The sequence below is a fragment of the Necator americanus genome, chromosome I, assembly GCF_031761385.1.
Source record: "Necator americanus strain Aroian chromosome I, whole genome shotgun sequence".
NCBI lineage: Eukaryota > Metazoa > Nematoda > Chromadorea > Rhabditida > Ancylostomatidae > Necator > Necator americanus.
Window position 1 is genome coordinate 30,801,441 of NC_087371.1, and position 24,680 is coordinate 30,826,120.

The 24,680-nt window shown below is 39.2% G+C and overlaps 1 protein-coding gene across 1 annotated transcript; it reads left to right on the plus strand.

The window, feature by feature from the left end:
• Window positions 1-1,561: 1,561 nt before the first annotated feature.
• On the plus strand, window positions 1,562-23,596 carry RB195_007368 (uncharacterized protein; the record flags this gene model as incomplete). Its single annotated transcript, XM_064180955.1, has 47 exons — window positions 1,562-1,712; window positions 1,896-2,064; window positions 4,095-4,173; window positions 5,982-6,079; window positions 6,139-6,267; window positions 6,368-6,455; window positions 6,514-6,654; window positions 7,066-7,207; window positions 7,614-7,739; window positions 8,588-8,676; window positions 8,764-8,867; window positions 8,928-9,004; window positions 9,061-9,151; window positions 9,245-9,350; window positions 9,835-9,963; window positions 10,031-10,136; window positions 11,132-11,351; window positions 11,427-11,562; window positions 11,933-12,131; window positions 12,913-13,013; window positions 14,365-14,444; window positions 15,599-15,742; window positions 15,802-15,964; window positions 16,021-16,185; window positions 16,427-16,573; window positions 16,631-16,752; window positions 16,885-17,043; window positions 17,097-17,228; window positions 17,565-17,646; window positions 18,741-18,829; window positions 18,888-19,016; window positions 19,166-19,350; window positions 19,647-19,747; window positions 19,802-19,965; window positions 20,024-20,090; window positions 20,164-20,334; window positions 20,554-20,762; window positions 20,815-20,935; window positions 21,000-21,146; window positions 21,956-22,102; window positions 22,157-22,247; window positions 22,312-22,414; window positions 22,470-22,589; window positions 22,646-22,748; window positions 22,804-22,877; window positions 23,295-23,396; window positions 23,455-23,596. The coding sequence occupies 47 exons, from the start codon at window positions 1,562-1,564 to the stop codon at window positions 23,594-23,596; spliced, it is 5,940 nt and encodes a 1,979-aa protein (XP_064037785.1).
• Window positions 23,597-24,680: the final 1,084 nt, after the last annotated feature.

Here is a 24,680-nt window from a genome sequence, read left to right on the forward strand (position 1 = left end):
GGTGGCCTCTTGGAGTTCCTTCGACAATTTACGATAGTTGTTGCCAAAAACTCGATGCCTCCTCTGAGCAGCTTACAGGTTGTGGGCTTTGGCCTGGACCACTTCTCTCCCCCTCCCTCCCATCCCGGACAACAGTACCTTTTCGCCTTATAGGGGAATCTTGCGCCACATAGCTGTGCGGGCTATATAGCTCGTGCGTTCCCTAGCATACACTCAAATACTTGATTTTATTTGGTATGAGCAGCGCCACCGCTAGCAAGTAGCAATCAGACTTGTATACTCGGCCCATTGTTGCTTCATGCAGTTACTGTGTATGAAACAAATACAATTCTTCAGAAACAAAACATTAAAAAAGAACATCTCAACATTGGGGGTGCGTTTAGATCACGAAGTGGAAAGGCGAGACCCGGATGGACAAATGCGACGATTGCAGTCACGACCTAGACTCAGTTTGCAGAATCCTCAGTGCAGAGGAAAAAACTAGCACTAGCATCGATTATTTTTCGGATACGGTGTTGCAAATATTGTGTGCATTGGATTTTCTCACTGCCAGCCGTGTGGGTCGACACAGCCGTCGAAACTTGTCGGCATCGGTTTGTTTCCTCACTCGTGTAATCAGTGATAGATTCTGTTTGATGCTAAGTACTTGGTTGTGATGACCTCATTCTGTTCTCATAACTGCTTCTTTGGAAATCTCCGCATCTGACTCCTTAGTGCTTTTGTAACTGCTGTTCTTCACATTTGAAGAAGATAAATATGAAATGAATGTTCTCATAGATATTGTAGTCCTTCTAGGAATTTTGACTGATTAGCTTAAATTTTGCTTTACTATTCGTCTCTTACCTGTATGGCGTTTCTTTTATAGTGAAATCCAGAAACGATTTAGTTTGTGCTCAAATAAATCCACATCTTTATCTGCTCAACAAAGGTGTTGTGCTAAAGTATATAATTTTGTGTAACATTATCTTTCTATTCTCGTTTTTGAACTGTAGAAATATATATTTGTTCTTTACATAGAATAAGAGATGTGGGTTAAAATGTAGTTGGGGAGGAGAGGGAAAGAGGGGGCATTCAGTGGCTTACTTTTTTCTCTTTGTAACATTAGCTGTCATAGATCCTCTAAGACTAATACTTTGCCTTTAAAGGTCCGTTTAATTTGATTATTTACTTCGAGAAATAAGGGCGGCACTGAGTGCCCCCTCCCCCAACTATATTTCACCCAAGATGTGTTGTTAGTATGATGTCTAGGTACTTGTGAAGAAACTTTCCACCAAATTCGTCAGTCCCGTCAATTCAGAGAGTTGTCAGCACAAGCTTTTTTTAAGAGAATAAATAACTCATCGTTTTCGTGTGTATAGAGTGTTGGTCGTTTCGAGACTTTTCATTTTTGATCTTGGTCGTTTCTGTTGCGCTAAAACATTTCGTTCTCCTTGTGAAAGTCCCTCTATGCTGTCAACTTACAAGCGTGTTTTTCATTTTTTTTTTTAATTTCTACTTTTTTGTTTAGGGGTGGGTCTGGTTTCCATCTATGTTGCATTGCTTACAAGAATAGAGAACTAGAATGATCGTCGATTTGGTAAGTGCTGCTCGGCAGGCGAATTGGGAGAATGCTCGAGATCTTCTATATCGACATTGGGGTTCCGAGTGTCCAAAACTGTATGCGCCTAATCCTGACCATCCGTGGGAGATAGCTCAAGATGACAAAGATATAAGTAAGTAATTTTGTGTTTGTTTCTTAATTTGATCTTTCAAAATACAACACACTAAAATGACCACCTGCCTATGTTTTACAAGAGTTTGAAAAATCAATTGTATATAAACAGTTTTTGTTAGAAGGTGTTTTGCATCTTTTGTTTTGTTTCGTGCCCCACAAAAAAACATTCTCCTACTTTCAGATAAAGCATTGTTTGTTCCTTTGGCTGGTGCTTTTTGTGCAGATTCTTCTGTAACGGATTCCTCACTTCGTCCATTAATCGAGAACTCTGGCCTTCCCACTGAAGGACGAAGACCAGGCCAAATATGTGGTCACGTTTTCAAAAGCGGAGAACTTACATACAGTTGCAAGTATGTTCAAATTTCTTATATTGCTGTCGGGTGAACTTGGAATTCACCGGCTTTCTTAGACACTGTGGGAATAACTGCTCTATATAATTGGCGTCAAATGAGTTTAACAATACTAAAATGACGAGTCCGCAGCGAAGGCTGACATTGCTTCCCTCATCTATTCCATTGATAATCTCGCGATGTGTGGGACGCATCAGAAAATTCCTTAAAATCGAGAGTAAGGAGTTGTGTTTATTTTTTGAGGAAGGTAATTCTCAATATGTATGTTATTTCACTTTCGGACGTGAAGAAAATGACTAATTTTTAATTTCCGATACTTTTGCTCAGATGCGTGTTTCGCTTGGTTTGATCCTAAGTCCGTTCATGCGCTAAAATGTGTTGCTCACTAAAAAAATGAGAGTACAACTTCTTCGGTAGTCATTCCTCAAGCACAATTGGTTGGTTACTCGTCCTCAAAAATCGCCAACTGTGACGGCTTCTTCCAACTTTGCGACAACTAGTAACATTTTCAATGATCCTGAAAATGGTTACGGAGAACTATTCAGAATTACGAATTAGTAGTTATTGAAACATAGAGGTCGTCGTATTCGTCTCCTTTATTTCTGGAAAAACAGTTGCATTTAAGCGGAACAGATGTTTCATCCAGCCAGTTTTTTTTTCAATGTTGCAGTTTCATAGTGGAAATAGAACGAAGTTCCTTTAATCATATAGGTGGATGATTTCTGCATTATTTGCATAGGAAAATTCAAGCGGATTCAACTTACAAGAAGCTAAAGCATTATTTTGTCAATAGAACAAGCCAAGACATATTGTCTTCGAGCTGCGAAGCCGAGTGATTTATATCTGAAACAAAACATTTTCATGAATAAGCTGAATTAGTTACATCCTTGGCTAGAAACTACGGACCATAAGGAGTGATTCTCTTATTAACATTATTTTTTGGATAGTCGAAATAATATGTTGGTAAGAATAAGGCTAATCTACGTTTATGAATATGAATAGCTTTTCGCTTGCTATTTCTAGCCATAATCACTCGGCATGAATATACGAGCATTATTGGGCGGTGGTCGCTTTCTTTTGTCTTCTATGCCAGATTGTGCCCACTTAGAATCATGTTATAATTCACTGTACTGACGAACGATTTTACATCAGTTCATGTTAACCGCTAGCTTTTAAGCAGCTGTGTGAATGAGTGTATCATTCCTGAAAACAAGGTATGGCAAATACGATGAGAGTAAAGTGCAGGTGAGTAAACATCCGGTGATGTCCTATTCCCTTTCTGTGGTACCGGCGCATCTCTAGCCCAATTCGTGCCAATTCTTAGTCCCGACGTATAATTTTGACGACAATGAACATATTCTGTTTTCTGGCATCAACACGCTATTCAGCCGAGGATTCGTTTCAATGTTCGCTGACAGAATCCGTCTATCCCATCTCCATGAATCTAGTGTAAGCCTGATCTGGAGACTTGAAACCCGTCCTCCCTTGTCACGCTACTTCTTGACGCCGTATTAGGCGACGCCAGTTACGAAGGTGGTCCTATGCATATTATGGTTATCGTATTTATGACTACCGTAGGGTGAACCCCTTCTACGATTTCACCTAGAGCGAAAACGCGCTTGATTCTATGAAATCGATAGGACTTATGAAGGAATCGTGGGATGTGGACTACCAGCTGCACCCTGCCACAAAGGGCATATGTAGAAAGTTTGGTCAAAATTGGCCAATCTGGTGAGATTTGTATACGGAGCGTGTGTACCCACATACACAAAAGCAGATTTTTTGCTTTATAAGCTGCGCAGAGTTCGCGTAGCTAATTAAAGCGCTTTGAATAGAGCCTGCTGTGTACTTGTGGATAAGCCGTGAGTGACCTCTGATGGTATAAGATGTTCTGGAGGAGTGTTCACGTGCTGTGAGCTCTTCAGACGTGTTTGCGATCTAGTGTATCGCTCAAGATGAAGTCGTTATCATGATCTTTTTCTTTTTCTTTCAATATTGTAAGGAAACATAACCGCAACTTTGTTTTGCAGAGATTGTGCCACTGATGCTACTTGTGTAATGTGCCATGAGTGCTTCCATTTGTCTGAACATAAGACACATAAATATAAGGTTAGTGTCCTTCATTTCACTTTGTTGTAATGGCTTATAGCCAATGCAGAAGTTTTTGGCTCTAAAGGGTTTACTTTAGTTTTGGTTTGTCATTTTTTCTGAAAGCAAAATTGTTTGGGGATAAATGTAATTGGGGGAATTAATTCTGGAAGTAATTAATTAAGTCACTCGGTGTCTGAAGGCGTAAGCATTAGCCTTAGAGGGTCTATGATATGCAGGCTAACGCTGCTAAATGAAAAAGGAAGATAGAGCTTCCAGAACTAAGGATGCACTTGAGTAGTCCCTCATCTCCCAACTACAATTTACCTGATGTTTGTTTATGATAATAAAATGTCGAGTAAAGTAACTCTCCTAGCTAGACTTTCTAGCTGGGTCTTACGCCTTATGTTTAGTCGTGATTTATGTGTAATTTCACCAATTTACTTTAGTTTTAGTGCAGGTAAAACTTCTCGTTTTCAATTCGTGTGCACTTTCGTCAGTAACAGTAACTGCTGTAAAAGCAGTACATTAGTAGATCCTAATTTGGGTTGTTTTTTTTTGCCGTCTCGGGGTATGTCATTGCAGTCATCCAACTTTGGTCATCCATCGAGGCTTTTTCCTTTTTTTTTGTGTGTGTGCGTGTTAGCTCATTCTCTCTAAAGCAAAGGAATTGTGAAGAGAGCTTTGAGCAGTTTTTGCTTTTATTGCTTTTAGTGCTCTTTTTTTCTCATTACGTCGTTCATTCTCACTTGCAGCTATTTTTGCACCTAAAATGTCGTTACATACTAGAATAAAGGGGTATTTAAAGAAATTGATTGTGGCATATGTTAGGATGGTGTCGTAAAAAGGCTCCCAGTAAAGTTCACAGACGCGATGGCGTAACGCATGCATCTGTGTCAGTTGACGATTATTGATCGACCAGTTTCTTGTGGAAGCGTCTCATGCTGTAATCAAAAAAGGTGGCAGGAAGACGAGTTAGCACTCTAATAGTTGTACGGATTCAGTGTATTTCAAATATAACTACCTTTTTGTGCTGATATGTGCTTAGGTGAGTCTGCGAGAGTTTTCCATGCTGTTAGTTGTTCCATTATCGGACGCGCGGGGAGAGAATCGCGAACTCTATTCGAAGCCTAAAGAACGCGCACGCGAGCTACTAATTGATGAATATCGACCGAGCGCTGGACATATCGGGATCGGACGCTTCAGTCGAATAAGGTCGAGTTTGTGGGTACCCGTAGATACGGTAAAGACGAACGATTGATTGTGATGCACGACGTTATGAATTAAGTCTTTTATCTAAGTTCCACGAACTCGATGCAGCTGTCGATGCTTTTGAAGGTTATGTCACTCGTTAAAAAAAACGCACACGAGTTTCACCGGCTGGAACTGCGGGCAGCCTTTCCGTCAGCAAGGCAATCAAACACTATTGGATAGTACAGTTGGAAAAAAGTCGCTGATAGCTTCATTTTCATCGTATTTATCCCTCTAAGGACAAACATATCGGATACGGGCTCTGCAATAACACTAGCGAGAAATTTTGCCGAGCTCGTATCCAATATAGTTGTCTTTGGGAGGATAAAATGGTAAAGTAAATATTATTTGATCCACTAGCTGTTGCAAACTCGACGAATAGACACTTAGCTGTTGTCTGCTAAGAATGAATATCATACAATTACAATCAATTTGTCTATTTCACTTCGAAAAGTACTGAGAACGTGTTTGAATAAGCTATGAGAGCCAAGCTTTGAAATCTTCAATTTACACTTATGGCCCTTTTCAATTTCTTTATCGTAACATTATGGGGTTTGCTCGAACCTGTCTGCTTTTAGATGCACACCTCATCCGGTGCAGGATATTGTGACTGCGGAGATGAAGACGCTTGGACAAGTGGATATGCATGCAAAATTCATGAGAAAAATAAAGAAGAGTCTGTGCTCATGTTGTAGAAAGATGCTAGTGTATATTTTAATGCGAAATTAAATTCAGCAATATTCAATTTTCTCTACCACAATCGATGGAAACCCGACTTCGAGGATTGACATGCTTGATACTCCAGTACTCGGCCAAACTAATATGCTGGGAGAAAACGGATGTTCTTCCCTTGAAATTATCGATGTAAGATTGCACAGTCTTGGAATTTCTCACCTTCCGTTCTATCCACAGAAGCAGTTTTCCCATACTTTCAATTGGATAACTGATAACGGACCTGTTGCAGCCCACCTCCTATAGAAAAACCCGAAGTCACGAGTGTTGCACCTTATGTTACTGTTTTGTACAATGATGAAACACATACTTATGAAACGGTTATCGATTATCTACCTTAGTTTATCAATTTTAAGAAGTTGAAGCTATTCTTTATAGGTCATTCGAGCTTTGGAAATGTTTATTAACTGCACAAAAGACCAAGCAATGTTGATAGCCACGATAGTCGATCGCGAAGGTCGTAGTGCAGTGAAAGTTGGAGCAAAACAAGATTGCGAAAGAGTGAAATCTGACATTCAAGTAAGGAACGACAGTTGACACCAGGAACTTTTTACAGTCCTGCTAAAGTACGAGATAAGTTCTCCCGAATAAGGTTAATTCAGCTGAAGGGCTTTGATGGAACTTTAACCTCTATTTCAGTTTGTAGATGCTAATTTTGAACAATCACGGTGTAGATTATGTGCATGTCACCTGTTTTGCACATTAATCTCCTTTTCTTAGTTTTACACACCATGCAGTTCAGACGTATTGTATCATTATAGAAGCCGACCGTTTAGAATGTTTAGAACTAGCGCTATATTCATGAATAATCTCATATGACCTTGTGGGGAAAATCTAGCCATTAAAAATGTTGAAGTTTTGGGAAAATGCTGGAATTTTGGGATGTATCGTGCTAGAGTAGTATCTAATTTTTGAAGCATGTAATTCCAGCGCCGCACCTTGCGAGACATGAACAGAAGAACTGAAAAGGCCGGTCCTCTGGATGTGAAGGTTCTGGATGGAGCTTTGGTTGCTCATCAAAATCATGCCATAGCCCTCCTTGCCTGGCTCAACTCCCAAATAGATGCATTTCGTGAGTTTTTAAATTTAAGTTATATGCTTAGATGTTGACCTTTCTGTTTAGTGTTTGTGGCTTTTTTTTGCGGAGTTGTTTCAAGTTTTATGTTGAATTTCGACATGGATTTGCAATTACTAGTAGTGATATGGTGGTAGTCACATCGAGTCATTTTTCAAGTGTTGTGGAGTTTAGTTTCCATCTGCACAGTATCTTCCTTTCTCACATTGGAATCGATTTGCATATCTCGCTGCTCGATTTTATTTTCGCTTTTTCTATAGATAACATGAAAACAACTTCATTAAGTATGTATGTAAGCAGCCTATATGCTTACACGGGCTGTTTATGATGTATCAAAAGAGTACAATTATTTTCTGTGAGATATTGGGATTTATTATTACGTTTGAATAATGGTATATTTCAGCTGTACTTGGATCGATTGTTGGTGATATCTTACTGAATACAAAGATAGAAAAGGAAGATGATGAACTTGGTTCTCAAGATACTATACTCGTACGACTACTGCGATTTGACAAGAAAATGTGGAAATGTTTGTTTTCTTCTTTTTTGTTGTTATTGGCCGCGTAGAAAAACACTAGGTGGTGCCAACTTCCTGAAGATCTTGTTTTCGGCAAAACAGGAATGTGATCGTTGAGAATTTGGAACGTTTTTGCAACTCATATAATTGGTTTCAATGTTGTATCTGGTTTCCTAACTCGAAAAATTTTTCGTAATAATAGCAGTGCAACCTTTTCTGGTTTGAATCTACCTGCACGGCAGCAGGATAATTTTAAGCTCTGACGGCATCCTGACGTTTAGCTTCCACTTGAAGGTTCCTTCATTAACGTGAATTGATACTGCAATTCTTAATATGCAAAAACATAGCCTAGTAGTAGAAAGCGCTTAATATTAGATTTTCTTAGTGTGGTTGTTCGGTAGGACTAATTGTGCCTGTAATTCCTGCTATAACTTGATGTCTGTGAAGAAGAGGAAAGTAGTGAAGATATACAGAGAAGTCCATTGAACAAATGGTTTGTTGCCGACTAACGTGATAAATGAACCTCTGAAAAATTTGAAGGGGTGAGTGATAAGTCAGCTAATCTATCCTCACACCGTTCATGTCGTACTCATTCACATGAATGTCAATTTTTATAGTCCGCGCCGTCCAATTCGGCATTTTCATGTTACTTTGATTGAGGTATACTAGGTAGAAATAATATTTGGAAGTTTGGAATTAATTTGTGGGTTTGAAAAACTTACTGTGAGGAAACTTCCACGTGTTTTTCAAAATCGTTAAAATCAACACGGTAGGTAAGCGGTCCGGTACTTAGGATAAAGTTCCCATGTGATTATTTTTGAAAGGAAAATCTCTACGGTTTTTGGATTTTCTGATTTCAGCTGCACGGGCAAACACACATCAGATGCTTATGAAAACTGTTCTGATGAACTTCGAACAAAAAGTGGTTTTCTCCAAGACGTTCTTAGCAGTTCGTTATTTTTGCATATGCAGCTTGTTATTTTTTTTGTTTGTTTTACCTTCACTGATTTTTTTTTAAAATCACCCAATTTCTTAGCATTATGACGACATCTATAAGGAATTCATCGACGACGATCACGATATTGACATATCTGTTGTTAGTCTGACTGTGCAGTTTTTGACCGTGCCCAGCATAGCAAGGTTTTTTTTTTGGAGCTTTCTGGGAGTGGGTGATGCTTTTTTTTCCAAGAAATCGTTCAGGCGTTTGATAGCTGAAGATGACGCAATGCGGACAATTTTTACAGCTCTTATGAAGCATACCGATGATTTTGCAAAAGGTCCTTAAAATCATTTGTTATTCGTCGCCGCGTGTTCATAAAGGTAGCTTTTTCAGATCCCAAAGATGAGATGTCGCGGTTCGACTTTGCTAAACATTCGTTTCCTGTTACTGTTAGAAGAGGGATGCATATGATGCGAGACCTTGGGTAAGAGTATTTATTTCTACGCATTATTAATACTTTTTATTACTTTTTTCAATATACACATCCTCACGTTGCGTATATAACTTACGATTGCAGCTATATTTTGACATGTGTTCCATCAGTAACTGATTGGAATGACCAACTACGAGAACGTTTTTTGGATGGTTGCCAGTCACTAATCAAATTTTTACATAGAATGCAGGTACGTCCCGGCTTTGTCAATAAGTTTGAGTTCGCTGATGTCCATAAAATTGCTCGGTAAGTGGCAACACTAACAAACTGAGCGAATTTCTAAAATATCATGAAACTCCCGCAGTGCAGCATTCAAAACATAGATGCGATAGTCGGAGCCGGTGATCTGACCCCTTCACTTTTAAACGGTTGGCGAAATTACCCCCTTCATTTGAGCTGCACCCCATAAGCTAAACCCCTTTCACCCGAGGAGGGTCCGGCTTCTCGCCATCGCACCTATGATTCAAAACTTTGTTTGCTAAAGATTCTTCTTCTGCTTGGGTCAATCGTTTCTCCTTCTTCGCATTGTTGTGTTTTTTTTTCTCACAACTTGTTTTGTCTTCGTCTAGTGAATTGTGACTCCATTTTTAAAAAATATTTTTAGAACAGAAATCACTGGTTTCTTTTTTTGTAATGTTTTTTTTTCAATCTGCTTCTTATTGGTAATCATTCAGGGAATGGATGAGGTAAAACGGCAATCAGTGGAACATCAGGTTTGGGAGTTGGAGTGGGAAACGGCATTCAACATTCAACTTCGTATTCAAGACATTCTTGGATATGTGATTGCTTGGGCTGGGGCTGATGTAGGTGTTTTTTCATAACTCTAAGGGGTTATAGTCGAGTCAAAACCACTTGAATCTCTTTTTTCAGCGTACCATTCATCGCAAATTATTGCTGCAGTGCCTAGATGCATTAAACCTCCACCCTCCGTCATCTCTGGAAGAATCAACAGGTGCCACTCATACTGTCGTAGATGGTATGTCGCATTCGATTTTGATTTTGATTTTTGTGATGGTTTTTGTGGAACAAGGATCAAGATTGTTACCAGTCTTTATTACCGTTAGCGCTTCGCTCATGTCATAGAATGACTTACTGCTTTCAACAACGTTTCACTGTTGTTTCCTCTATTGAGGAGGGGACAATTCTTTGACTGCAGCATCGCAACAAATGTTCTCTGGTTTCACTTCTGGGGCTTTCTCGGGAGATTGGCAGTTGTTACATGGTTATGGAAAATGTCTAAGTTCAAAAGCGGCAGTACTAAGACTAAATCTCTCACAAAAACCATTTTTCTTGTTTTGGTATTGATTGATTAAACTCGCCAATTTTTTTAACTGAGCTGAGGTATGGCGTTGTGGACACATACACTCAAATATTCTTAAACATTACTGATCATGTCACATGCTAAAGTTGTGCTGTGCGAGAATGCCACGGAATAGCTACGAAAAGTACCTCAGAATGTATGGATGAAATGTACGTGGGGGAATCTCGGTTGTTGGCCCGGTAGTGTGTTTTAAAAGAATTTTAATAGCAGTATACCTGCACCTCGGCTCTTAATGCAAAGATGAAAGCTGTATTCTTTTTCGTAATGTCTTCTTTCATGATTACTCCAAAGTACATCGTCTTTTCTTTCTGCAGATCAATCATCAGAGGAGGATGGTCTAAACCAAAGCACTTTTTATGAAGAAAGTTTTTCTTTTCCTGATGCAGATAGATACTGTTGTTGTTCGGATTGCAAAAGATGATAGTCATAAAATCTGCGTGTGTAAACGTCGACCCAACGCTTCACATTATACGTTTTGGCATCGACGTTGAGGAATACTACTTCCACTAATTCTCAATTAAGAATTTGTTTTTTTTCCTCATTCTTATAAATAATTTGGAAAAAAGAGTTAATGTAAAGGGTGTAATTGGAGCAAGTCTAATCAAGAGTATAAACATCTCTTTCTTTCACATAAGTTGATAATTTTCTAGTAAATGGCGAGTCAACTGTTGTAATTCCCTTCGATGTGCTCCGTGGTGCTGTTTCTATTCATCAGCCGTTATGGCGACTTACCGCTGGTCTTTTCACCGCTAAAGAAGAACTTTTGCGTTTTATGCTGTTAACGGATACATCAGATTTGTCTTATGAAGAGGTATCGATCCGGCAGCAGATGAGAAGAATGGCGAGTACACTGTATGAAATGCCATTGAGGTAAGATTAACGTGTTATATGGTTTTATGGTGTGTTTCAAAAAGAAAGAAGCATGAAGCAATAAGATGCCTGTAGGGCGCTTGTACTTTGTGCCCAAGCCTCTGCTCAACTATGGCGTCGGAATGGTTTCTCACTCGTGAATCAAATTCATAATTATTATTCACCTCTCTGCCGAGCAGAAATGTTTGATCGAGATTTGCTGATGATGCAGGTTTGTACGTATCGCATTTTCCGTTGTCCTTCATGCAAATTTTTCGTTTTTATTTTTTTTTGATCGTTGTTAGTAGAACCTGGAATTTTTGTGAATGACAATGAAAACGAGACATTTTAGAGAATCTTCCAGTCTCGTAGAGCAGGAAATACTCTTATCCAATTTCGTTTCTTTTTGCTAGTTATTCTCCCCCATTTCACCGTTTAACTGCCTTCTGCAGAACAAGAGAAGCAGTATTAGGACAATATATGTTACAGAAGCTACTAGTCTCGAAATATGCTTCTCTTCATCATCAGATTGCTTTATAGAAGAACAGAAAATTTCCTCACGTTAGGTCATAACTCTCGAATGTTTATCAGCTAGTTATTAGGTCGGTGCCGCAATTCGTCCTCCAGCTGACTTTCTGCTACATATTATTTGCCGCTTCCGACTAGTCCAATGGGCTGACCAGTCCGGAGATGGTGGACCCAAACACTCAACACCATTCGGAAAAATGGAGCCTGAAGAAACAGGAAAGATAATCGTAGTCCTAGCGGAGGAAATGCTGCACTTGCTAATTATGATTCTCGGTTAGTGTTAATCTTCTCTATTTATGAAAAATATAGGTTCTTGGTTTTGAAGATTTGTCGCATTTGTCACTTCACGTTTCGAGGAAATGTAGAGGTCATTTACTCTACATCTCTTCCTTGAAAAAAAAACATTGTGGGAAAAAAGGTATAGAGCCAAACGAAACTGTTCGAGTTTTTTTTTGTCGATGTTTAAGCATACTAAAAGATTTAATCAATTGTTAAATTTCGGTGTAGTTTTCTCTTGATTTGCAGACTTGTTTCGAGACTTATCCAACTATTAAAGTTGAATAATGAGAATTGAATAATTGAACCTACAAATCCCATCTGGTTAAGCAGTTTGTTTCATTTGTGCAAGTAAAGAAAAGAAAGATCATTCAATTTCAGACCATGTTTGGGTGTATGTAAAAAAATTGCTTGTAAGAAGAAGCTGAAGAGCTTGCTGTTCATTATTGAACTGATGTAGCAGTTTTGACGGTAGACACGCTGTATTTTGTGTGTAACTAAAGAAAGGAAATTAAGCACATTTATCATTCTCATGTGTTTGCAAGTCACCATTTAAGCAATGATCTTAGCTGTTGACATCTGTAAAGTAATGTGCAATAAGAAAAGATTACTATAGTTAGTAGTTAGGAATAGCGATTTTGAAAATTGATGGTGATTCTAGTTCAATACCATTGCCAACTCTTTTCAGCAAAAACTGAAGACTTAGTTTCACTTCAAACTACAATTTTATTACATAGTTGCGCATATTCTGATACAGCTTTCATGAAGTTTTTTGCAGGTGAAAGATATCATCCAGGCGTTGGAAAGTGTACGTTTGCGGAACAAGTGCAACGCGAAGTTGTGCATGTCTTGTGCACCGGTCCTCAACCGTTTAGTCATGTAAGAAACAAACAATTTTAACAATTTTAGAGATTTTTTCTTCTGTTAGGTTATTCACACTGACAGTGCAGATGTAAACTTTAATTACTGATGATTGCTTAGGGCAAGATTATTTCCTCAAAATCCGTCTCATAGTTGCTCTTTAAATGCGTACAGCACGATGAGTCGCACTCAACGACCCAGCTTGACACGTTGGATTTGCCGTGGACAGCGAAACATCCGATCTCGCCGTTATTTAATTTCTAGATCGAAAAAAAGTGTACAAGTACTCCGCTCGCATTATTTGCTGCAAAAAACTCACATTTCCTTCCTTTTTCACCTTTTTTCTTCCACAGTTCTTGTTTAGAGGGTTTAGAGGATTTTGATGCGGTACGTAATCCACGGCGAAAGCGTAGAATTTCAATAGTTGATTAGGTTGCGGAACCTGACGTGGTTCCGCTAAACCTTTCCTAATCGTCGTAAAAAGAAAACGGCGTAGAAACCGCTTTATTTTCTACGAAATGCGTCGGAAAACGCTTCTATGTGCAGGTTGCGGCTCCGTCAGCAGCCTATTAGTTGGTTTCACTTGAATATGCTGGTGAGAAGACATCATTGATCTTCGACCGCTTGCATATGGATGCGGTGCGTGCGCAAGGGTGGCGCGTTGCAACTGAAATCGTCGTTTAAAAAACTTCGCCTTTCACACCGTTTTCTACGCCAATTAGGGAAATATGAGCGGAACCACCCCGGATCAATAACCCCATCTCTAGCTTTTCTCCACGGACTCGATCATTACGCCAGGTTCATGGTGTGCGGCCTTTAATCATCGTAGGACATCACAGGACACTGCGCTGCACCGCAAAGATATGTGAACAGATTAAGGACAGTGTTTGGGAAAATTTCGCTTCTGGAATCTCTCCATTTGGTACGGGATAAGTCTTAAGTATCGCGGTGAAAACTTGCAACTTCCCTACAAATTTAAGAATTTGTGTCGTCAGAAGCACTCAAAGGCTTCGGTCCGCACGACTTTTGCAGAAACACGTTCAACGAAATGACTTGCACGATCTCAGAAAAAGAGCGAAGTTTCCTCGAACACTGCCTTTGAACGAGTTACCAATTATAGTTCTAACATAATACATGTCCTCGTTCCGTGTGGGCGTGTAATTCATTCAATCGGTCGTGTTTTCGCAGATTTCGTGCAGACTGATTGGTCTGAGTGCTCGTGACATCTTAAATTAATCGATTTGTGCTGAGAGCTGCTGAAAAGTGCATTTAAGTGGTGATATTTCTGAACTAAATCCTGGTGGAGAGATTCGAGCTTCAAAAATTTTACCGTAGAATCTTTTCCTTGAACGATTTACTATTTTTACAGATCCAAAAACGTATGTCCCACGATCCAATGGTAGAAAGGATTTCTTTGCATGATATCCTCAGCAGTGTCGCAAAGTTCAAGTGAGTGCAAGTGAAAGTAAGACCTTAAAGGCGAAGTCGACTTGGCCACCGCTTTTGAGGTTTTGCATGAAATCGTGCTAAGATACTAACCACAGAAGCTTAAATGAAAGACACAAAATCTAATTTTTGTTGATTCTGTTGTTTTTTGTTGATGTTGCAGATGGTTAACTTTGCACACAGCGGCGCTTTTTGGTAATGTCCTGCTATTGGAATCACGTGAAAGAAAATCCAATTTTATTAGATTCTGTTATTCGCTTAAGTAATTAGTTGTGAACGTTTTTTTTTTCAAGGTGAAAAATAATCCCAAAAAATAAGGGGTATTTTGAAAAATTTGTGTGTCCTTCGAAAGGGAATTTCGTGTTTTATAGGAACATATTATTCTGATTTCTAAATTTTATTAGCCCTCGTTTCTTAGTTTTTTTTTAGTTTTTATTTGTTTTTTAGTTAGTAAAAGTGGAGTGTGAAGTGGGCAAAGCAGCAAATTTTTGACTTCCAGTTGTCTTTTGCATCTAATCGAGGCGATGTGGGAGCTGAAGCTGAGATTGTTGTTGTATATGATGAAGGAACAATGCTTGGAAATAGCGCTCATCTTTTCTATCCGCATTTCAAAATAACTTTGATTTTGAAAGCCGACTACACACCTGTCCACTCAATTGTTGCGGATAGATTTTTTTTTTTTTTTTGAAAACAAAAGACTACTGCAAATTGATCAACAACAGCCTATCATTGTTGTTTTTCCCATCGTTTCCAACAACTTGTTCTCATCGCTCGCTATTTTTCTGATGTCTCGTGTTGGATTTTTCCTTTTTTTAATGTTTTTTTCATTGAAAAAATAGGTGTCGAAAATGCGCTTGTCTTGATAAGCTGTACATTCCACCTAAAAGATCTGAAAAAAGAGCGTTCTATAATGTAAAAAAAAATCCGACTTGAAATTTCTGGTAAGAATGAGAGATTCTCTATCGAATGATATATAACAGTTTGAAAATATTTTTCATTTCTATTTGTGTGCATCTTTCACTTTGAAAAAATAACGCTCGCACACGACTTATCCCTGAACCCAGTGCAAAAACATCACCGAATTTCGCCTTTAGGACACTCTATTTCGGGTGATTTTGATTTCATGCAATTTCTGAAGTATCAGAACTCATTTTCAGCAAGCCAACATCAACATCTGCTGGTCAATTCCACTTGAAAGACTCGTTACTACCTGAATACAATCCATTTTTCTACCATTACTCAAAAAGTGATCTCTCACAAGCTGAGCAATATCAACAAAAAGTGCGATCTAAATTAGATCGGTAAGCTATGTTCCGTTGCAAGTCATGTTGTATTTATTCACATTTAGAGGTGTGTTCAGGAAACTGCAAGCATGTCCACCTCCAACACCGTGCGACTTCGAGCCTTTCTTTGCCCCTGCCAAAAATATTCTCAAAACTCCTTGTCTCATCAAAATTCTGAAGCTAGTGCTAGATAGGACTGGAAAACGAAGTCGATTCTCAAGCGATCGTTTGCTTCATAGAGTATGTGAAGCTATTTTTCTCTTCTGCGGGTGATTTCAGAAATCGTTACGCTTTAGGCTTTGTATCTCATTGGTATGGCACTTCATGAACAAACCCGTGATCCACGTGATTTTCTGTTCACCGAGGTTGCTGAAAAAGAGGAGTTATTCCGCTCCTTAGAATCACTTTCAGGATCATCGGAAGTTGCCACTCATGCTGACCTTTTGTGGTGGACGATCCAGGTATTGCTTAATACGGCTTATTGAAAAAGTATGTTGGTGTTGTCCATCAAAACCTGGCACGGTACAGTTGGGGAGAACTTAAACGAAATTTATCAAGTCTTTTTATACATCCTTCGTATTTCAAACTTAGTGCATTACCATTTCCCATTAATTGGCGTCATTGATTTTTTTTTAAAAAAAAGTAACATTGTCTTTGATGGGAGGAAAACCACTTGCACGCGTAATGTTTTCGTCTTTCTAGAAGTATAAGGAAGTACAGCTTCTATCAATGACTGGTCAAACAGTGGAAAGACGAAAGGAAAGCACCGAAAACCAAGAAGGAGTGAACGATGCCAGAGCTAAGAGAGCTGCGCGAGCTGCCAAGATGCGCGAACAGGCGATGTTGAAGGTCTTTTTTTGCGTTTCAATCTTTTTCCTACGGTTTTTTCCTATGCTTTTTTTTCAGATGTCAAAAATGCAGAAGTCATTCCTTAAAGTAATGGAGACAGAAAATCCTGTTACTGAACAGACGGATTGTGGCGAGGTCGCATCCGAACTTCGAGGCGATGATGACGAAGATTTTGTCTGGTCCGTTGCTTCCCGTCTTTTTTTCTGTTTTTTTTTTCTCCAGAATTTGATGAAGGACACAGAAATCTTGGATTACGCTCATCATCCTTTAACTAACAGTCCTCATCTAAAATCATTTCAGTTTTTTTTCAGTAAACAACAAGATCACGGTTTTCCCGTTTGCATTGGACCACAGAGGAGTATAGTAGAAGTTGTGTTGCCGCGGAAAGTAACTTGTATATTGTGCCAAGAGGAAGAGACTCTAAGCCCAAGCAATGGAAAAGCATTTGTTTGTGCGGCTTACGTGCAAAAGTGAGGCACTACATCTCCTGCTTAAAATTTAACCGTGTTTATCATTTGTTAAGATCGTTGCTCTTCTCCCAACGCGGTGATCCCGAAAGTGAAACCAAGCTGCGAGATTTGGCGCCAGCTAATCTTTCGGCTGGGATCGACGCCTCGACATGTTCACATACAATGCATTATGAGTGCTTTCATAGGTGTGTCGAGGTTTTTCTTTACAGGATTATACCTCAAACTTAGATGAATTTGCTTTTATTCCTTAATCGCCAACCAAATTCACATACTGTCATACTGCTTGGGTTAATAATGTGGTTTTGATGGTTATTGAGCACACTGTTGTGAATAGTAAATAACCATCAAAACCGCAGAGCTGCCAAACCGTGCTCCCTCGTGGCTCTGAACTCTGCTGACAGCCTATAATACTGTATAAGCGTTTATGACTCTGAATCGAAGTCAAATGAATCGGCGCATTTCAAAGGGGTTGATCAGGACCAATTTCCTCCTTTATCTACTATATTGTAGACATTTTTCAGCTTGTCCGAAACCCTTTTGAGCAGAGAACGTCAACGACCCCGTCAGCAGATGGTTTTCAATCAAAAAATGGTTGATCCGGAGGTAAAATTTTCTAATTCTATTTTTTCGAAAGATATAAAGCATCAGTTGAATAACAGTAAGTTGTACAATAATTGTTGTAAAAATCTAGCCAAACGATGTAAAGTATGAGGCAAATAATGAAAAGAAGCAAACCAACCAAAGGCGGGTACGCTTTTTGTATTTGTATTTTGCTAATTAGTTTTTTTTTTCGGTGACTTGAGGAGTTTTGATAATACAGGTTACATTACTAATGGAACTGGTATTTTGTAATGGGGCCCATTTTAGTATGCATTTTCGAAGAAGCTAGTGGTAAATCTTTTATTTAGCTTTATCCTTCTTTAAATTTTAGATAAGACTTTCTTTTCTTTTTCTCTTCGTGAAGGTTGATGTACTTCACTTTCTTTTCGATTCATGCTAGAATATAGCGTAAGCGATTGCGTTCGATGCCATTTAGTTTTAAACCGCTAGTGGGCGACTGCTAGCGTAACATTCTAGCAAGCTAGTGGCTATTCGTTCATCACATTCAGGATTGGGAGTCTAAAGTAGGGAATCAAAATTGATAACTGTGCAGAGATTGATCGTCACTGTTGCGAGTGAAAATCCTTGCGTGCGAAGATGATTTTCTTCCCAGAAAGGCGCATTCCTTCAACGTTCTCATATATCATAAACAACAATGTATATCTCCAGAGTTTTTGTATGTCGTAGGCATTATTCTGAAAGATCAAAAAAAAATTCGCAATAAACCTTGATCACTCTGACACCTGTTCTTCTTTGAGTTGATCGACCTGGGGACAGTTATTTCTCCATTTATCCCGATCACGTGCAAATGTTGCCCTATGGCTTCTCTTTCGGCCAAGGACACGAAGAGCATTGTATCTTCTATAAGGAGGAAAAGGACATCGGGAAGACATTTGACCAAGGTATCAGCGGTCCTCCTGTAGTGTGTTTGATATCTCGTAGAACCTAGCTGCTCGTGGCTCTGGTCCAACGATTTTCGTTAAAGCGCATCACATATCCGTTCCACCTTATTCTACTTTCCTTGGTTATATATATATATATATATATATATATTTATTTATTTATTTATTTATAAAGCAACGATAAGAATATTCCAGGTGGGAGAATATTTGTGTCCCTTGTGTAAACGTCTTTCAAACACCGCTATGCCTCTGCTACCAGCTTTGCAGCTAATGGATATCGATGGGTTTGCCGCTTTTTCAAGCTTCACCATGTTTGCTTTTAATAACAGCTTTACTTTTCAGTTTTTCAAGCGCTCGTGGCGAAGAAGTGGAGGATTTTGATACCTGGGTTAATAGACTGAAAACTCTTTTGGATACTCCCCCAGTACGCCAAACTCCTACGCAGAAGCCGAAATCGCACAGCAGAAAACGGTACAGAATTTTTTCAGGATAGAAATATCATCCTTGAGGAATAGATTACTTCCATTTAAGTAGCCAGAATAATTTCAATGTTATAGTACTTCGGTATCATCTCAAAAGCTTTTTTATTTGATTTACGTGATTCTGAGTTATTCTTCTAGGTCCCATTCTGAACGTTCCCTCTTGGAATTAGCTAAGCAAGGAGACGATCTTTCTACAATGCCTCTGGACAACTCTTTGTCAACTTCTGTCCCATCTGCTTCAACGATGTCACTGCTCCTTGGACAAAAACCACCGTCTCGAATAGCATCACAGACTGTTTCCAGAACATCATGTACAGCCATGGGTATGCACTCAACTTTTCATAAAAAGCAGAAGGTAGCAGCAAAAGTAAGGGTATGCATGGAAATCAGTTCTTCAAAAATAACGCATATGCTGATTTTTGTGAAATAATTCTCGTCTTGGTTGTGTTCAAGTTGTTTTTTTTGCCTTTTTAAAGATCATACGGTCGTAGTGTTGCAAAGAATGTGAGTTGAGTTTTTAATCAAGCTTAGCAAAGTCATGCGATGCTATGATAACGCTGAAGCAGGAAAAAGGTGTTGCTCAATTCTCTCTGGTCTTTTAATTCCATTTTTTTTATAGATGTTGATGTGGAAGAAGACTCACAACGTGCAGTAGATCTATTTCGTGAAATGACTGAAATTATGCGAGAGCAAGATCTGGAGACACGTGCGGAAGTTGAGGTGAGATGTACAAGCTATACATTTGAAAAAGCATTGCTCATGAGTATAGTTTAGCCAACCTCTCCTCCGCATGAGATAGCGTCGTCGTCCGATCTCACTGCGAACAGGCGAGAAAGGCGTAGCGATGGTGTTGGGTCACGTTTTGGTTTTTTGGGAGGAATCATCAAGGGTTTGCCTGCTGCAGGAGTTGCAGTTTTGCTGAAGTTGCTGAGAAAAATGTAGTTTTCAAATTAATTAATTATTTAAAATTCAATTCTAGCTTCATTTATTTCCTAGTGTTGGTCCGTCTTATGAACGATACGAGGAAATGGTCAAGCTATTCAGCAGCATGCTTCTTCATAAGGTTTTTGGTTTTTCAGTGATGATGCTCCTCTTATTTCAGATTTTTTTCTTGATCGAAATTAGTTGTGCTGTAGGGGCGAGTTCGAGGAACGGACGACACCAAATCCCGAGAAGTGCATGATGATGTCCATAGTCCTCCAGCTGCGTTAGCAGTATGGAAGAGTGCTGCTCATGTTGCAAGAACGACCGCAGCTGTCTTAGCGAATGAGCGGAAGCCACTTTTTTGTGCTATGAATACTCGTCAGGTGAATATTGAAGAATTACTACAGTTTTTTTTTTGGAATTTTTCCGTTATATTCTCTACAAGACAGAATGTAACAAAAAGTGCTGTCTGAAACAGATAAATTTGGGATCTCCTTCTATGCATTTGTAACAGTGGAAACCTTTAAAATATTTCATCAGTTAATTTAAACATAAATCATCGACTGTTTATAAAACAATGGATAAGATGAACCATTTTTCAGCGAGATTGTCTCCTAGCTATGGCTAGACTCTCAGCTGTTCTCTCATTCTGCATTCAACTTCTTCCTGACTTCACTGCGAACATGTTGCGAGTGTTGCTTGCTCCACCACCCCCAGCATCAGCAGCTACCAGTGGTCCTGTACCAGTTAGCCCGCGGTCTCCTGAATATCATAACGTGGCAAGCCCTGTTCATAGCTTCACTAATGCAAGGTATTGTTTTTTTTTCTTGTACTACTCACGTTGTGGATATTTGCGTATTTAGTCCGTTATCCTCGTCCGCTGATTCTCCCGCCAAATTGTTGTCATCTACTTTTGCCCAGTTGTTCTCGAGTAAGAAGGAAGTCAACATAAACTTGCTTCACGTTGATATGTTGAGCTTGGCTGTGGGTTTTTGAAAAAAAGAGTATTTTAAAATGGTACTTTTATTTTCGTAACTTTAATTCATAGATATCACTGATGATGTCAATTGGGTGGACATGGCACGATGGAGTGCAGTCGTTAAAACCAACACGTCAGCTCCGGGAAATGTTGCCAGATGGTTCGCAGGATGAACTTCATGTTTTGAGGCTTTGCTTGACAGGACTTTACCTACAGGTTTTATTTCAGTAGATTTACTTTTTTCATTAAAAAAAAGTGTATCACAAAATTGACGTATTGTGGAAACTTGATGAGTTTGGAAGTGTAGATCGCGAGTATGAGCGTAATCACGCTCATTTTCCCCTAATCGTCCTGAAGAACGGCGCGTTAATGGTTTTTCTTCATTCGGGTTAGGTTTGGTTAGAATGCGCCCCGTGTATACTCTCAGCAGCCTATTCAGTGATTTTACTTGAATAGGCTGGTGGGGAGACCTCAACGGTCTTCGACCGCTCTCTCTTGGCCATGCCCCGTGTACAACGGAGGAGTGTTTCCACGCACCTCAAAGGAACAAATGCCATCTTCCAGGAACAATAGGAGGAATTGAACAATACAACAATCATATTTGTAATCTACACTCCGAACTCTATGTTTCCCGTCAGGTTTCCTCACTACATCAATTTCATGATACGCTGCCTTTAACCCGTCAACTTAACATGCTAGGACGAAAGTTTTCTAACTAAGAGAAAGATGAGAAGGGAAGCATGTAAATGGATGGATGGGGCTGTTAGTTCGTCGCATTTTTCGTTTTCTTTTTTTCCTTGCTGTAATTCCTAGCTGTAAAATGTCAATCTTAGCAGCTACTTTTTCTTCTTCCCATTCATGCTAATTCATAGAAACAGCCTTACATGTTATATCTCATTATCATTAATTATGCAACAGTGCACTTGTATTTGATACACGTGTGAGGCTCATCTCTGATTGTGCTATTCTTACGGTCCCCATCTGCGTGACGAAACTTTGCATATCTCTTTTTAATTGTTTTTCAGGTTTTCGTTACATTTGAAGACAGCGAAATGGCGTGTGAACAAGACAACGTGAAAGTTGATGAGTTTCTTGAGAAGCGTCTAAAGCTTTTGTGGTCAATAGCAAGACCAACCGATTTTGGTTTGATCGATGTGCCAAGGCTACAAACGGTATCCTTCGAACGCTTTTCTCCTGGAGCTTGATACCATCTCCTTCTGTTCCAGACTCTCACTGAAGCAACCCTGTCCTTTCTTCGTCCACTCGCTCTCTTCTACCATGCGTTGACTTTGATCAATCCTCCTGAAGCCCTGAAAGGTCCTTTCATCGACTTATGACTAATTATACGTTATCATTGAGCACTGATAATTTGTGCGGTTAGATCCATCGGTGGACGAATTCGAACCATTGTGCCGATATATGGGACTACCATGTCATCTCGTTGAACTACTAGACGGTTTTGCAGTGGAGCAGCTTTTCGATATGTGTGTTAAATATTCTTTAAATTAAAAGAATGCCTTTACTAATAATTTTATTAAGGTGGTCTGCAGCAACACCTCCTGCCCCGCATTCGATCGTCCGCCAACCTATACGTGCTACACAGTTGGTGGATCTTCCCTACGATTTCAGCGAAGTCATCCATCTCGCCTCCGCATTCAGGTTTGTTCAATTCGATTGCCTTCAGTTTTATGTTCCAGTCCAGTTCTTAGTTTAAGATGTCCTTCTATACCACTGGATGAAAATGCTGCAAACGTTCCAACCATGTGCCTAGTATGTGGACAAATTCTTTGCTCTCAGAGCTATTGTTGTCAGAAGCAGGTATTCTTTAAATATTATGAACCCGAGCTTGCACTAATATAAATCCCTCTTCCAGGTTGGAAAGGAAAGTACCGGTGCTTGTAGATACCATATGATTCATTGCTCTGGTCCCATGGGAATATTCCTCAGGTTTGTTTAGCAAGAAAAAAATCGTTGCTTTTCCATCTTTTGAGACATTTCATTGAACATTATCTTATAGTGCAATACTAAATAGTAGATTTTCCTTCTCTGGATCCTAAAAGGGCAGGGACAGTGCATTGATGAGAGGTTTTCATGCGACTTCACTGTCCATGTTTTGAAACAAACCTGGGTTAATCAAATCCTTCATCACTATGGGTCGATAAATAATCTAAGAGGATAGAAACGATGACTTTGAACATCGGACTTCTGGAAACCATTGCATAAGCCACATATCCGTTCATAAACCTCAATTGAAGTCGAAAGTGTTCGCGTATCCCAAGGAATTGATTAAGTCCATGCATTTCTCATCATTGTTACAGTGAATTGCATTTTCATCTTTTGACGTGGTGTAAAACTTTTCTTTAGGATTCGAGATTGTGCTATTGTGTTAATGACGACTCGAAATCGTGGATGTTTCCGTCCAGCGCCGTACGTGGACGAGTTCGGAGAGGCTGACCAAGGATTCCGGTAATCTTTGTATTTTGCTTGCAAACATGTTAATTAGATCCTCTACTGAGCTTTACAGACGCGGTAACCCTCTACATCTTAATGAAGAGTTGTATCACAAATTACGTCAGCTGTGGCTCCAACAAGGTATTTCCGAAGAAGTTGTCAATCAGTACGAAATAGATCATCGTAATATGCAGTACGATTGGGGTCACTTTTAAAATTCTGTTTATTTTTGAAAGCTCATACGCTATAGACTTATGCGTCAATGACCACTCGTATTTGCTACTTGTAATTGTAGATATTATGGCTCCTTGTAACTACTCCTATAGTTCTTTGATAGATCTGCTGTGATTAGAATTACACGCGCCTCTGCTCTTCTCAACGAATGAGCATTTATTCCGAATGTTTGTCCTAAAGTTTCTTGTATTTGATTTACTTGTATAGTGCACTAACTATAGTCAAAATGACGCGTGCATTTTTGTGTTTATAATAAGGTCGCGTATAGATTATGGGTAACAAAATGTAGTGTTGAAGTATACGATTTCTATTCTTGGCTTTTCCTCGTTCTACTATCCATAGCGGCACATCCTTAAAAACGTTTATCGAATGGGATGTAGTGCAAGCTGTGATTCGATAAATAAGTGCAGTTTTTTCTGTTGTCCTCATATTTTATTCATTAGTACTAATACATAAAACTTGGTGTAGGTCCTTTGTAGGATGCAATTCACCAAATGTATATACAATTAACAATAAAACATGCCTGCCCTAAAAAGTGCTACTTAAGGTTAAGCAATTGGAGCAAAACTTGGTAGTCCTATTTCCAGTGGAATTCATTTCATTTCTTTTAATGAACCTCTTTAATGTCTCCACAGACAAATAGTGTATAATTTAGTATCTCCATCGGGGAGCAGCGTAATATTTGTATATTCGTTGCACACTATAAATTTAATGTCTAGGTGGTTCAGGAATGAAACCAAGAGATGTCTCCTCAGGCAAATAATGTATAATTTAGTATCTCCATCGGGGAGTAGTGTAATATTTGTCTATTCGTTTCTCTTTTCATATAATTAACGTATTACTTCATGTATCAGAATATTTACCTCTTCATGCATTGTGTGTCGTAGATTCAAAATGAGGTGAAACATGGTGCAGTTGCGTAAGCGGCGCGGTGCAGATGATTGGAATCGATGTGGGATCATGGCGAACTGCATCGATGAATAGTGCTAGTAAGGCTCATTACTGGGTCCCAATTACTGCGTTCTATCGTCCGCCTAAGCTCAACCGCTTATGCGACTGCACCGT